This window comes from Nyctereutes procyonoides, unplaced genomic scaffold (genome assembly GCF_905146905.1).
Source record: "Nyctereutes procyonoides isolate TBG_1078 unplaced genomic scaffold, NYPRO_anot_genome, whole genome shotgun sequence".
Taxonomy (NCBI): Eukaryota; Metazoa; Chordata; class Mammalia; order Carnivora; family Canidae; genus Nyctereutes; species Nyctereutes procyonoides.
The window spans coordinates 37,613,019-37,629,269 of NW_026575139.1; the positions used below are offsets into that span (position 1 = coordinate 37,613,019).

The 16,251-nt window shown below is 42.7% G+C and overlaps 1 protein-coding gene across 1 annotated transcript in view; it reads left to right on the plus strand.

Annotated features, from left to right (window-relative positions):
- The first annotated feature begins 305 nt into the window (after positions 1-305).
- Positions 306-16,251, plus strand: part of RTN1 (reticulon 1) — a 216,779-nt gene continuing 200,833 nt past the window's right edge. The window contains exon 1 of the mRNA XM_055304544.1: positions 306-675. Coding sequence (XP_055160519.1) covers positions 435-675 — 241 coding nt within the window. The 5' untranslated portion in view covers positions 306-434. The remainder of the gene's footprint in view (positions 676-16,251) is intronic.

The following is a 16,251-nucleotide window of genomic DNA, read 5'->3' on the forward strand; positions in this document are numbered from 1 at the left end:
TGCTAACCTTCTCCGTAGGTTCTCAGCCTACCGGGAAGAAGGTTCGCGTGCCCTCGGCAAATGCCCTAGTGGGTAGGGGCCTCCCCCGCAGGCCGGGGCTGCCGCGGGAGGCCGGGGGGGGGGGCGGGGAAGGCCATTTTCACCTGCGTAATGACAGGCTTGGGAGCAGCGAAGCGGCGGCCGCGGCCGGAGGAGGAGGAGGAGCGCCAGCGGCGGCCGCGGCGGGGCCGGGAGGAAGAGGAGGGGGAGGAGGAGGAGCTGAGGCGGCGAGAGCGGCAGCCGGCAGCTCGGCCGGAGTTGCGGCGGCGGCGGCGGCGGCACTGACAGCGCAGCATCCCCGAGCCGCGAGTCCCGGCGGGGGCCGCGCAGCCACCGCACCTTGGCCCCGCCAGACCGCCTTGGCCGCGCCGGTGGAGCGGGGGGCACCGCCAGCCATGACCGCGCCGCCGGATCCCCGAGACGAGCTGCTGCCGCTGGCAGGCTCCGGGTCCCAGTGGCTCGGGGACCGGGGGGAGGGGGAGGACGAAGCGCTGACGGCGGCGGGGGCCAAGCCGGCGCCGCAGGCGGGGGAGCCCGGCCGGGGGTTGGGCGCCGGGGCCGGGGAAGCGGCGCCGCGGGAACTGGACTCGGGCCCCGCCCGGCCGCCGCCCGTTGCCATGGAAACTGCATCCACAGGTAAGGCGGGCGCAGCTGCCCCGCAAATGGCGTCGGGGACCCGGGTCCCCCCCCCCCCACCCAGCCGGCCCCCGTCCCCGCACCTCGGCTCCGCACCTCGCCCGCGCTCTCTACCTTGAGCACCAACCTCTCAGCCCGCTTCGCCACGGGCGACTGTAAATATTGGCGGACTGGTAGAAAACAGGATTTTTAAATTCTATTATTTATTTATTTATTTATTTATTTTAACCTCCAGAGGCTCGGAAGAAGACACGATACTACTGATTCATCTTATTTTATTATCATTGTTGTCTCGGCTTTGCAGATTGTCCTCGGAGGCAAGCCGCAGCATCCTGGCTGCAGGCGCGCCCGCGGACAAGTTTCTTCCTTCCGCCGAGGGGTTGGGGGCTGTAGGGCCCGCTCGGCCAGTTGCGATGATTTTTCGGGGCGTGTTTGCGCTCGGCGTGCGCGCGGGCTCCAGGGGACGCAGACAACAAAGCGCCGGGCGGGCCGGCGGCGGCGGGATCCCGCTGGGGCCGGGGCACGGATGTGGCTGGAAGTCTCCCTTGCCCCTTGGCTCCACACGTCGCCACACCCTGCTCCCTCCCAGTGCCCCCCTCCCGTCCCCCACCTCCCCGTCTCTGCCGCCGAGAGCAGAAATCGCAAGGTGTGCGTGTCTCGTTCCGGAGGGGCAGCTTTGCGAGAGGATTGGGAGTTGTGACTGCCCCCGCCCGGAGCTGCCCAGATGTCCCCATCTTGCGGGGAGCATTGAAACTTGGAACCAGTAAGAGCTGCCGGCCTGGCTGCGGCGTGAGGGGGCTTGAGTGGTGGTGGTGAGCCAACGAGGCACAGTTTACCGGCAGCCCGAACCCCCCCCCCAACCCCGGGCATTTGGAAATTGCCTTCATTTCGGTCACTCTTAGCCTGATTCCCCCTCTTCAAGCCAAGCCCCGAGCGCGCGGGTGCCCAGCTGGGACCAGGGAGGGCCTCGGAGCATCCAGGCCGAAGGATGCGGGAGGGGAGCTTTGGGGAGGGGCTGCCGGCCCGAGGGGCCCAGTGTTTCCAGACAGAGGGTTTGAGGGGGCCCTGTTGTGTTGTTTTCTGCAAAAGCTTTGCTGTAGTGGGATGGGAGTTGTGTAGCTGTAGTCCTCGAGGATCTGGGGTAGTGGGGGCTTCCGGGAGAGGGAAAGGGGGTGGGGCTGCCTGCTGTTCTTGGCAGCTGATTTAGGGGAACCCCTTTCTTAAGCCATCTCCTCTCTTAAGGGTCATGTGGAGTGCCTTAGGTAGTCTTAGCTCTGGTCTAGTACAAAACATTTGAGTTGCGGAAAGCAGGTTTGGGGAATGCGTTAAGTAAAACATTTCAACATTCTGGTGGGATGAGAAAAAATTGGGACCATAATCAGAAAAGAGAGAGAGAGAGAGAGAGAGAGAAAAGAAAACTCCAAGGAAGAAAAGCCCATTTGTCATATATTAATTATTATATGAGGGGGTGGGGTGGGAAGGATTTAAGACTAAGAATTGTTAAAAAAAATTTAAAAAAAAAGACTAAGAATTGTTGCTGGGCCTCTCAACTTCATCTGAATGAAAACAAAACTCAGTATAATTGCAAAGAAAGATGGAAGAAGATAATAAACAAAGGGAGGTACTTTTTTTTGTTGGTTTACCATTACTGTTTTTTTGTAGCTCACAGTTCAGAACCTTTATCCACCATCATCAAAGTCAATTATTTCTTTACGAATACTCCCATTGGTGTCACAAAGGTTAGGAGAACCTGAGAAGGAAGCTGGTGCCTGCCCTGTGTTCAGTAGCATACTATGCACTAAAATGAGTTGTTATATATAAACTATTTAGAACCTCTCTTGTCACAAAGTAGCCATTTGCAATGTTTAACATTGTTATTGTTATTAATATGGGAAATTATAGAAATATTTTACTTTGTTGAATGTGTTGGAGGTTTCCTGTCTTAAACAAATACGTCAGTAAAATGGAACATGATCATGCTAAGTTTGGATGGGAAGGGGATGAAGGGAGGGAAAGGAGCATATATTTTGCATATTTATAGAGGACATTTTTATTTTATTATTGCTGCTTGAAGGAATGTCTCATATAGTTGTTGATTATTTACTATTTTAAATCTACATGTTTTATATTTCTTATACTGGAGAGGTTTCTATTAGAGACCTAGATGCTGGAAATGATATCTAAATAAGTAGCTAGGTTTTGAAAAATACGAACAGAGGCTGACTCAGATTTTGTAGCTTCCTTGTCAGTTATTGTGGCAGTTTTATTGCTATAAGCAAAGTCAGGAGGTGCATCTTTAACTTTATCAGAGACAAAATCCAGAGGGAGCCTATTAAATACACTGATTTACTTTTTTTTTTTTTTAAAGAATGGTGCTCTTTGAGACTCAAACTAAGAAGTAGCTTGGATTTTGAGCATGACGCACTGTAAACAGATTTTGTTTCTTTTTCAGATAGAATTATAAAGTGTAAGACAGATATTGATATTTTAAAAGCTTTTCTTTCTGAAAAACAGCACTAATCGTGCCATCTGGACAGAAATTCTGTTTTTATTTTTATACATTGATGGTAATTAGAGCTCCTAAAGGAACATTTCCAAAAATATTTCTTAGTAATGGTCCTGCAATGAATATATGCTTAAACATCATTAAAACTGCACTGTATTTTCAGGTATTCTCACTACTTCTGTCCGTTTGTGGATTGGAAAAGTTCTTAATAAAAAGTAACACTTTCTTTTAAAGCTGCAATTTTTCATGTTTAAAATTGACAATGGGCATGCAAAATGATGTCTATTGCCAAGGGAACATTTAATACACCATGTGTAGGCCACAACATGTTAGAGTTGTTAAATCATGAATCAGTGCCATCATCTAATAACTTCATACAAAGGATGGTAAGAGCAACTGTTTTGTTTTTTCATGATCAGTTATTTTATTCCTGGAAACTATTCAAAGGGAGCATACAATAACACAAGGATAGAAGAATGGCCCATTGTTTAAAGGAAGAATTTAAAATAGAACATTTGAACAAAATGCAGTGGTGAGAAGTTAACTCATGGTCACTTTGGAAATTAACTCATTGACTGTTTTATGTGTGCAAGGCAAAATGAAGAGCAGAAGGGAGAATGGCCCAGAGAAATTGGTATGATTTGCTTCTATAATACTAACTTATAGATAATTTGACTTAAATTTCTGGATGATTGGAGAGAGAAAGAAATCTTTATTTGGGCCACAATGCTCATAAATTTTTATTTTTCAAAAGTTGAATGTGATACTCTTTTGAAAAAACTATAAATTATCTATCATGATTTAAATAACTTCAGAGGGATCCCTGGGTGGCTCAGCGGTTTAGCGCCTGCCTTTGGCCCAGGGCGCGATCCTGGAGACCCGGGATCGAATCCCACGTCGGGCTCCCGGTGCATGGAGCCTGCTTCTCCCTCTGCCTGTGTCTCTGCTTCTCTCTCTCTCTCTCACTGTGTGCCTATCATAAATAAATAAAATAAAATAAAATTTAAAAAAAAATAACTTCAGAATATTTGTATATCCTGTGTTTATTCTGCTTAGTATAATAAATTATACCATATACATTACTGAATCACTGAAATTCAGTGGAATCTAAAATTCATTTGGAGGCTGGATTGAATCTCTTAACTTGTGGATGTGTTTGAATGATGTGTGTGCTTTTTTTTTTTTTTTTGGAGCCATTCCCAGCAATCCCCTTTGGAAGGTGTAAATTTCAATTTTCTGTTTTCTTTCATCTTTTGAGAAAGCTACAGTTGTGTTGGAATGAGTAGGAACACTACTTTTACAATATTTTGCAGAATGTATGAGAAGAATAGAGTTTCCAAAGTAATTTATTTCTCTGGACATAGCCTCTGGTTATAATCAATAACATTTTTGGCAGAAAGTATGGTATATATCCTTTCATATAGGGAATTCAAATCAGCTTAAGTTAAAATTCAGAAACACCTACCCTAAAAATACATTGATAAGGCCTTCTTGCCTCCCGTCTCTTTTCTAGGGTGTTCATCTACTTCTGATTCTGCAGGTTTGGAGACTAGTTGTGGATTTTCTTGCTCATTATACTGTATCCTGAATAGTGAGGGTTCCAGAAAGTTTGTATTATCTGTAAAGTGAGAAACTATTGACATTCAATTCAACTCAGTAAACAATCATTGGATGCCTTCTTTTTGTAAGTGTCTGTGCTAAATACAGGTCATAGTTTCCTTGAATATGTATGTACATCTTTCTGTTTCACTTTAGTATTCAGTTAAATGAAGTGGTTCCTTTGGTGTCATTTTTCATTTTCCTTATTCATAAGACATCACTGGAAGCTTGACTAGGAGGGCATTATAATAATCTAACCACATGAGCACAAGGGCACGAGCACAAGTTTCTGAGGTCAACACAGGATAAATACACACAAGCACAACCTTCTCAGGCCACACAGCTGTGGGAAAACAAAAATCTATATATCTGCATATCTATCAATCTGTGGGGTTGGGAGCAAGGGAAGGGAAGGTTTTATTTTTTTACTGGGGGATTTTAAAGCACATTTGTAAAGCAATACAAATGATTCAGTAGGGGTGGAAAGATGGACAGTGTAGGAAAGAGAAAGAGTGCATTTCCTGCCACTGAATAGGTGAGGGGAATGGATCCAGGGCACAGCAGAGGGATGATGCTAGATGGACTTAAGGGCAGTTTGTGGCTATAACTGGAGGGAAGACAGGGGAGTGGGGCACAGGCATGGGGTGGGGCCGAGCTCAAGTAGTGGTTTTCTTCCAGCTGTTTCTATTTTCAGTGAACTAGGAAGCCAGGTCAAGAGCAGAGCTAAGAAGGGAGTGGAGTTGGAAGTTTGAGAGGAGGGAAGAAAGTATAAAATTGTTGCTAGAATGGCAGGCTGAAAGGACTAGTGGAAACTGGGAATTCTGAGCAGTTCTAAGGCTCACTTGGAGTTTGTGGTCATGAGCTTGACATGAGACCAGTTACCATATATATTATCTCTCTCTCTCTCTCTCTCTCTCTCTCTTTTTTTTTTCTTCAGTCACGTTCAGCAGCCTGGGCATCGGTTTGGAGTAGGTGGATGGTTGGACTGTTTTTTTTTTTTTTTTCTTTTCAGTGAGTATGACAGGAAGAGAGGGGCCTTGGAGGTGAACTGTGTGTATGGCAGGGAGGGTACTGATGGGTTAGATGGGTTGTGGAATCTGGGGAGGAGGAAAGGAGATAAAAGGGGGATGATCCACAGTGAGAAGATGATATAAATGGTTTGTATGTGCTGGTAGGGTGGAAGAACAGATGGGACGGGGATTCCCAAGTAAGGGAACTGAAAGGATAAGAGGTAGTGCTTCCAGAGTGGGTGTTTGAGACAGAGATTAAGAAGGGAGTATAGTTATTGAGGGAAGCAGGAAACAGAGCTGGAATGGAAGACAAGGTCTTTGGAGGAGTGGAGTCCAGAAGAATGGCAAGGGCAGGAGTATGATGACTGAAATCACAAAGAACCATGGCAGGGATTGGAGAGAGACAGTGAACTTGGTGCTGACATCTTTAGGAAAGGACACAGTGGAGCAACCCCGGTAGCTCAGTGGTTTAGCGCTGCCTTCAACCCTGTGATCCTTCAGACCCGGGATCGAGTCCCACATTGGGTTCCCGGTGTGGAGCCTGCTTCTCCCTCTGCCTGTGTCTCTGCCTCTCTTTCTCTGTGTGTCTATCATGAATAAATGGGTAAAATATTAAAAAAAAAAAAAAAAGGAAAGGACACAGTGGCCTGGGCTTCAAAGCTAGGAGTTTTTCAAGGGAGATGGAAGACAGTGTCCTGTAAAATTATACATGTGAAGTCCTGACCTGAGGTTCTGCAGACTCAACTTAATATGTACAGAACGTAGGAGCTGCAACTTAAAATAGTTCATTGTGGGGGATGGGAACTTGGAGGGTTGTAATTAAATATGAGCTAGTGGTATGGTGAAATTACTAAAATCTCTTATGTAATTTTAGATAGTATTAATACAAAGTCTTGGGTACACATTATATGAGGTAATAATTCCTCTAGATTTTGTTCTAGGTAGATTTGGAGTCTTGTACTAAACAATGGATACCATGCTGTGAGAGACACTAATGAACTAAAAAAGGTTGAGAAAAGGGTGACCAGATTGATGAGGCTTCTAGAAAAAATGCCACTTGAGAAATGGCTGAAGAAGTCAATAATTTTTAGCCACAAGAAAGGAAGAATTAAACGAGATCTGAATGCTGAATCTGAATACCAGAAGCTCTCTTCTGAAGCAGACACATGACTCGGATGATTTCACAGGGCAGAATTGGGATGGTGGGTAAATTAGAGAAGCAGATTCCTACTTAGTGAAAGAGAAAGGTCTACTAACTAAAACTACCTGGAAAAGAGGTAGGTTGCCTGTCAATTACTGACATTCAAGCAAAAGTGAGGTAGTTGTTTACTGGCGGAAACTTTGAAAGGAAGGTATTAGTTATACTAAGATCTTCATACCTTCCTAAGAGAAAACAATGTGCCTAACTTTATGCTGTGGTTGTTAACATGGACGTATTTCTCAAAGGTGAAAAGCGTACTAATGATATCAGAAACAGAGTCCATCACAAAAACCATAGTTAACTTCAAACTGACTACCTAAAATGCACTCTCCACAAAATTGTGGCCTCCTTGAAATTCTCTAGTTCTCCATTGTCAAGAAAAACTCCATAATGTAACATATTTAAGAACTACACAATTTAAAAAAAAAGAACTATACAATGTTATTCCACTTTGGGATTATTAACCTAAATGAGAAGCATCATATTTGCAAGCATTTTTTATTTATTTTTTTTCCTGAACTATCTTTTTCATTTTTTGGTAACATATCTAATTCCATAAATATTCAACATATTCTAAAATGTTTGGGGAATTCATTAAATAATTATGTAGTGCTAAAGGCATCATCTGAATCTCTCCTTAGTCCTCTGCCTCACTATCTGTAAATTTATATGAGATTATTCATTGTAAAACCATGTCTGCTGGGCTTCCTAATGAATTACATTTTTAACTGGAACAGTTCTGTATTCTTATTTTCATCTCTGATCCCTAAATGGATTTTCTAATTCATATACTGCATGAGATTCTTACAAAACCAGTTATAGACCAAATTCTTGCTTCTTGAATGTGGGGAATTTGTTTAATATATCATCTTCCAAAATACCTAGAATTTTGTTTTAGGCAAGGCAAATCTTTATGCATTTTCAAAAAACAACTCTTGGATAACAAAAAATCATGTGTGTTCAAGTTATTGCTGATCTAGTTGATGAGCATAAGAACGAAAACCAATGTCACATCTATCTTTGGCATGAATTTTGCAACTGATCCTGAAAAATCAGGGCTTCTCAAAATGTGGTCTGTAGACTGTCTGCTTCAAGATCACATGAGGTAATCCACAGACTTCAAACTAGGAAACCAGCCTGCTAGATGCATATTAAAACTTCAGGAAGCACCAATTTATTGAATCTCCTCCGTATGCTTGGCATTTTGCTAGGAACTGTGGGGAATAGAGGAACATGAGCTATCTTCCCTTTTTCCCATTCTTCTGAGCTTACTGTCTAGATGGGAGAGAAGACCATTTCACACAAAATAAAGGTAAAGAAGTCAGAGTCCAACTTGTTGCTTCATCGATGGATGGTACGAGCTCTAAATACTATGCAAATTTCATGATTTTATGGATCCCAGAGTACCTGGTCTTTTGAAAGAGGTGTAGTGTGATTTATATCTAAAGGATAGACAAGAATAGGAATGAGCGGAAGTGAGCTGAAAGTTTGGGTGAGGTGAGAAACATGGGTGACAACTTGGGGATGACCAATGAGTAGGCTGGTTTAACCTGTCCATATGGATGAGGGGAAATAGATTCTAGGGGGCTTGAAAACTCCTCCCAAGACTACATTCTTTGTATGTGGCTTCTGGGACCTTTGAAGGTTTCTGGATGGGGGAAGTAATATTATAAAGCTGTGTTAAGGAGGACAGTAGCACAGAAGATGAAATTAGTGGGGAAGGCTGACCCACTATCAGTGTCAGGGCCTTGAATAAATAGCCATGGGAAGAAAGGTGAGGGGCTTCCCTGAAATATTCAATAGGACTTTGTGACTGACAGGATGTGGGGTGTGAGGAAAAGGATAAAAGACAGCTCTAGAGTTCTATGTCCAATGGTTGGGAGGATATTGATGTTCTAGAGGCGTAGGGAGGGGGAACTAGTTAGAGATGTGAGGATAATGGATTCATTTTTAGTCACATGCGGCTTGAGAGGATGATAAGACCCTTGAGTAGAAATCTCCACTTGGCACTGAAAATAAAGGAGTGGATTTTAAAGATGAAAACTGGATTATTGATATAGACTTAGAAGGTTACAAGAGAAGTCATAGAATAAATTTGATTTTTGAAATAGAGTATGTTGTATGGGAAGAATAAAGGGCCAAGACCAGAGCAAGAGCTCCTTGCCTCTTACTAGCTGAGTGGCATTAGGCAAGTTTTTGAACCTCCCCGAGCCTCAGATTCTATAGTAGTGTATATGGTACTAGCTCTTGTAGAGGGTCTGGAAATCAAATGGTAATTACTCTTGTCATTAAAGTTTCATGGAAGCCAAGATGGCATGGTGTAGAATGAGCTCTGACTGAGAAAGCAGATTTTTTTTAAAGCTTTAATTATTTCATAGAGAGAGAAAACACAAGCAGGAGGAGAGGCAGAGGGAGAGGAACAAACTCCCCACCGAATGGGGAACCCAACCTGGGGCTCAATCCCAGGACCCCGAGATCATGACCTGAGCCGAAATCCAGAGTCAGACACCTAACTGGCTGAGCCATCCAGGTGGCCCTGCGAGATTTATTTCATCTTGGCTTTGGCACCTAGTATCATGCCAATGTGGGCAAATCTACTTTACGTCTCAGTTTCTTCATTTATAAGATGGGCATGAAACTGTTGTCCTGGCTATCTCACTGAGCTGTCATGAAGATCAAGTGAAGTAACATGGGGAGGCAAATGCAAATTGCAAATAGCTAATTATCTGTAAGGTGCTATTAATAGGAAGCCTGGTCAGCCCTGTCAGAATGCAGAGGAGAGGTCTAGGAGAACAAAGACGGAGAAACAGACATGCTACCTTAGCCTTAGGCTTTTTAATAGAAAATGCTTGCTGTGCTTACCTGGACCTCAGCCAAATCTCAGCAGGGAGTGTCAGGAGAGCACAGAATGGGGGTGGGGAGAAGTCTGTTCTGGTGGAGTGCATCGGAAGACATTTTGGCTACAAGAAGTGCAGTTGGGATGGTGACCTGCTCCATTCTTCATGTCCTTTTGAGTGATCTGTGACCAGAGCAGGGCTGAAGGGAGCCCAGGGAGGACAGCTGGAGTGAGTGCAGACAGCAGATGGAAGGGCAATAAAGGTAGGAAGCTATCCTAGGTTTGCATGAGAGTTGGTCTGGAAGAGGCTGTTTTTCTCACCAAAGAGGGTATAACAGTGAAAACCAGCTCTTGCCATTACCTACCCCACACCTCTTGCTCAGAGGGCAAGATTAAATCAACTGGTCCTGTGGTCTTGTGGGTATCTGCAGGCTACTCTTATGGCCCTGTAGGTTAAAGTCATTTATAAATAGACTAATGCCTCTGGAAAGATGGAGCAAATACACTTTTCTTTATTCCCCCTGCTAAGTATAGCCTAACCTCCTGAACACTGTATATAAAATAAACATAAGAAGACTCTGAAAAGTGGAGAGAAGAAGGCAGACTTACTAGGGACCATGGGACCTGAGGAAGAACACAGCGGTGAATTCTCTGAGTTTTCTTTTTCCCTCATATAGCTCAGACTGGGTACATGAGAAGCCAGCAACTGAGAAATGCCGATGGGCACAGACAAAAAGCACCTGCAAGAAAGCCTGTTCTCTCCAGCCAGAAGACCAGGAAGGGAACAGCTTAGCAAGACATAACTTTTTGACAAAACTTCTCAGCTCCAACCAAACACCACAAAATAAACTGCTTGCACCCATCCCTGTCCCACCAGCAAAATCCATGTGGGGAGCCTAGACTTCCATCCTGTGAAGCTGTAAGAGGCACCCCAGCAATCCCAGTGGAGACCATGTGGGAAGCCTGGACTTCTGCCCAGCAGAGGAAGGCTTTGGACTTAATAGGCCAGCCAGCTAGTGTGTCAGGGGACGCTGAGAGGAGAGACAGGTGTTTTAACACTGCTCTCTGGTAATGAGACTGAGTGGAGAACCTGAACTCCATCCCTAGCCTTGCCCCCCACCCCTGCCCTAGTAGTAATAAGGCAGCATTCTTCTTCCTCGTTACTATGGCACTTAAATAACATCTGTAGCCTCATAAGAAAACACCCCAGATGTCCAGACTTTAATTGAAAATCACTGGTCATACCAAAACCCAAGAAGATCTGAATTTAAATGACAAGGGATAATCAAGACAAAGATGACACAGATGTTGGGATTATATGACAAGGATTTTAATGCAACCATCAGAAGAAGGCTTCCATAAGCTTATGAACTCACTTGAAATGAGTAATAAAATGGAAAAAGTCCCAGTAAGGAAATAGAAAGTTTCAGTGATGAAAAAATAAATGGAAGAGCGAAGAACCAAAGGGAAATTTTAAGACTGACAAATACAATAACTGAAAGAATTGGATAGAAAAACCCACAAAAATTCAACGGATGAACTCAATGGTAACATGGAAAGGATAGAGGGAAGAATCTGTGAACTTGCAGGTAAACAACAGAAACCAGCAACCTGAACGGCAGAGAGAAAACAGACTGCAAGTACAAGTGAAGGAGTAATGAAACCCTCCAGACTGTGCAGCACAGATGTGGGTTCTGGGCCTTGTTCCCTTTCTCTGATGTCCCTCAAGCATTGATGTGGACAAACCACAGTGAGAACAGACTTAGAGGTGTATGCCTCGGGTTTGCTAAGTGCATAAAGTCTAAGCCGTGTTGGCCGAGATGTGGGCTGTAGGGAGAAGAACCTAGCAGTACTATTTTAAGTCCTTGAGCTTTTTTCTACATTTGCAATACTTACTGGTTTCTGACTGTCTAGTACTTAGGTAACTAAATATGTACACGTATTAGCTAAAGTATTTATTTAGCAAGCACGTCTGTAGCACATACAATGTATTCTGAGCTCTTTACATTTCACTGTTATGACCTCCCAATGAAGGTGTAGTGATCCATCCCATTTTACAGATGAGTAAGGAGAGTTGCGGAGGGGTTACGTGACTGCCTAAAGTCAGGCAGTAAGTGGCAGCACTGAGATTGGACTCTGAGTCTGTGCTCTTAATTAACCCACCCTTGCCTATTTTAGATTTTTCTTATGCAACATCTATTTTATGATCTGTGTAGTACAAGTTGTGGGCTCATGAGGCATCACCCTGTGTGAAAGCCTATCTGAACTAGAGTGAGAGAGGCTGGGTGAGGGGGACAGTAGCTAAAATTTGGATTGAGAGTCCTCTGTAGGAACCTCAGCTGAAAGAAACAGTTACATTTAAAAGTGGAATTTTGGGACAGTTGTAAAATGTTGCAGTAGGATCCTCAAACTAACCAATAAAAAACAGAGTGGGAGGGTCATGGGGGAAACTGGGACACATATAAAGAAAAAATATGGGGAGTCTTAGCTGGCTAGAAGTTAACTGTAAGTCAGTGGGGTGAGTGAGCTGCCATCAAGGTGATGGTTAGTCTCTGTTTAGCAGAACTATGTGCTTTTGGCTAGGGTGCAGGTGGGATGTGCTGTTGGGGAGGTGCTGACCATCTGTGTGGCTGGGTGAGGTCCCAAGTGCATTAAGAGTGTCAGAATGGAGATGGTGCAGTTAAGCAGAAGCCTTAACTCTGGTTGAAAGAAATGAGGATTTGCAGCCTGCACAAGAGAAGATAAGGATGGGTTATGAAGGCTATCTAAAAATACATGAAGAACTATCAAGTGGCATAGGGACTAAATGTGTTCTGTTTGACTCTGGAAGATGGAGCTGTGGTCAATCAGAAGCGAAGATGTGAAATATGAAAGTAGCCAGGACTGCTTGAGTTTCTTGTCATTGGAGGTATGTAAGCATAGGTGGGCTGGTCATCTATATAGATAGAGAGGATACACTGGATTAGTAATTTTTTATCTTTTCAGGTTCATAGACTCCCACGGGAGAGTCTGATGAGAGCTTTGTAATCCCTTCCCAGGAAAATGCACTTATAAACACCATTTTGCATGCCAATTCTGGAGTTTTTCAGAGGCCTTTTGTGGATAGAGGAATTGAGTAATTTTCCAACTCTTAGAAGTCAAGAATTCCAGATAATCTCATATAGATAGATCACTGTTTATAAAAGGGCACTAGTTTTACAATTCAATAAAATCTTAGTGAATTTATTTATTCAACAAATATTTAGTAAGCACTCTCTAGATGTGTATGTACAAATACGTACTAGGTATGAGTAGGTGACGATGGAATATAAAAATACCAGAATATAAAAATAACCAGAATATAAAAATAAATGCCATAGAATAACAGTATAGCCAGACTATGAGGAAGAACAGTTTGTATTAAGGAAAAAGTCTGCATTCCATAAATGCTGTTTCATTATTTTCAAGACTATGCTGTAGCTGAATTTGTATCTCTCAAAGGATTACCAAGCCATGCTCTTTCTACCCCGGCTATGGTGAAGTGGGAGAGAGTGTGGACTTATAGATGTCATTCTGGATTCCAGCTCTCCTGATAGCCAGTAGCTAGTCTCAACCTCTGTGGGTAGGGCTAAATGGTGGCTCTAGGTAAATCTTCAGTGTCCAGATAAATGAGGTATCATTTGCTCATTTGCTGCTTTTGTGGATGTTGTACACTTCTGTGTACACTTTAGTCATTGCTGAAGTTTTTGGAACCTGTTCTTACTTAAGGCAACATTCCTTTACTGTTATTAGGAGATGCTTGAGAAAGGGATCTTACTTCTCCCTCTAGTATCCCCACCAGCCATCCAATGCAACAAGAAGTAAATAAACAAATAATCTCTGATGTGGACAAGTGATACTTTTTCAATTTTATGTAAAGTACAGTGTGCTATACTACTTTTATTTGTGTCTGAATATATCATAAAAGTAAAAATGGTGTGCCCTGCACAAAGCCAGCTTCAAAATAAGTCACCTGGCTCTGCTGCCAACCAGCCTGTGGCCCCAAAGCACTATAATACAGGAAATTTTGGAGTGGCTCCTACAATTAATTTAGCAAACCTTTTATTATAGATAATGCAAGGGTAAATTGCAACCCAGCATGTTTGCATTACCAGTATTAAATTTTGAGTTTATTTTTTAAATAAAATCCATGGTGTTAGAGAAGTCTATTTTATTTCACCAGAACTGTGAAAAGGAACAAACACCTAGTACCAGTTCCTAGAAATTGCATAATCTTTTAAAGGCCAGGCATTTTATAATTTGGATGTTTGCCTATCAGAAGTCTCAGAGGAATCGGTTTCACTTCTATAAATAATGTGGAACAATTGCAAAAATCTTGTTTTAGAGAGAGGTAATGTACATTCTAGAGAAATGAGCCCTAGAGATATCCTGTCTTGAAGGTAGACATGTATTAGGAGAAGGGAAGAGTTTGCAGTGGGTTGTCAGGCCATTTGTGTGCCCCCCCCCCCTTTTCAGGTATAATACTCTGCTTTGTGCTCACTACATATCTAAGCATTATAATAACTTCCAGGAACATTGGTTCCCAAATGAAGTCCATCAGTTTGCCAACAAAAAAGCTCGCCATTCATTCTGTCATCCAGGAGACATCCAGGTGAACCTTTAACTGTATCACTTAAGATGTAATGATCAGGTTTCCCTGTGATCAATTGTGTGAAAAAGTCTCTTAGATATTGATTTGATACTGAAATGCTCCATTGTATCATGAATCTCGTGCAGTATAATTTTTGGTTCATAAAAGAGAAACTTGGCACTTCAGTTGAAAACAAGAGCACAGAACTTCTTTTCTTCTATGAAGGGCCCTGTCCTACAGGGGGGAGAATAAGTCAGTGGATGACTGTGGATGAGTTAAATGGAACTTAATTTAGTTGATTTTCTTAGTCATATGGAAGGATTTAATTCCAGTCTTGTTTTAAAATTATAAAAACAGGGGCACCTGGGTGGTTCAGTCAGTTAAGCATCTGACTCTTGATTTAGGCTCAGATCATGATTTCAGGGTTGTGGGATTGAGCAGGGCTTTGCTCTCAGCAGGGAATCTGCTTGAGATTCTCTCTTTCCCTCTCCCTCCCTCCCCCCTCCCCCTCTGTTCCTCACCATCCCTATGCACTTGCACTTTCTCTTTTTCAAATAATAAATAAATCGTTAAAAAAATAGTAAAACAATAAATGTTTGCAAGAGAAAAAAATCTTATCATCATATCTGCTTTGCACAATTCTTAGTGCCAACCTGGTATTGTGTTTTGAGTGTTCAATGAAATATTTGTAACACTTGACTCTTAGGACCTTAGAAATGTTTGCCATTCTTATTATTGTTTTTAATTAAGTATTAAATATTTTATTTGCATAATCATCACTAACCTCCCTTAAGTGCTTTAGAATGGATAAAGCACTGATGTCATTTATCTAGTGATCCTCATTTTACAAATGTCAACTCTGAGAAAGACCAAAGCCCCATCTCTAACTGAAGTGATAGGCATGGGGAGGAGGGTGGTGATGGAGGAAGAATGCTTGACCCTTGGAATGGACACAAATAGATTAACAGGGAGGGAAAGTAGGGGAATATATATGGATTTATTTTAAAAATGAGCAAAAGAGAGATAGGTAACAGCTTTCCCAAATTCTAGAAATGGGGTTCTTGGCCTTAGTTTCCTCCAAAATTACAATTTGCATTTTTTAAATTGTTTAGATCCTTAAACTTTGAGAGGTGTTTCTTTCCAAGTGAGTTGACCTCAGCAGGCCCCTGAGGCTCAGGAGTAGAAGCTTGGGTGTTGTGTTCAGTGCTGGGCTGCCCAGAGCTTTCTTACCTGAAGGCTGAATGAAATCAAAGTAGTGGGCTGAGTCAGGCCTAAGGGCTGAAATGTTCCTTCTTCCACTAGGGATATTCCAAAGGAGTCACGTTAGCTTTATCTAAATGGAGAAAAAAATAGCTCAGAGTTTTCTCTCGGAAATAAGGGATTATTTGTAAACTTTTCTAATCTGCACAACTAGCTCTGAGATTTACAAATGTGGTGGTTTGGATAGCACTACTGGAGGGTTAACTGGTTGTCCTTTACCATGCTTAAGTTTAAAAATGTACTTTATACCTTGACTGAGAAATGGGGGTAGTTAAGGAAAAGAGAGGAAACAGAACAAAGTGAAGAAAGTTAACATTTATTTAGCATTAGCACATTGGGCTACTCAGGCAGCATCTGATACACATTTCATATACCTTCTTAAGTTAGCTTTAGTATCCAGTGGCCTATTGAGTAAGTAGCGGAAAACTGCACTGTCATTTGATTAATGGTGGTGACCACTAATTTTCATAAGTCCCTTTACTTGCTTCTAGCTAGGTCCAGAAATTAGACATAGAACAGGAGTCTTCCAGTGAGATCCCACTAGGCCTATTGAAC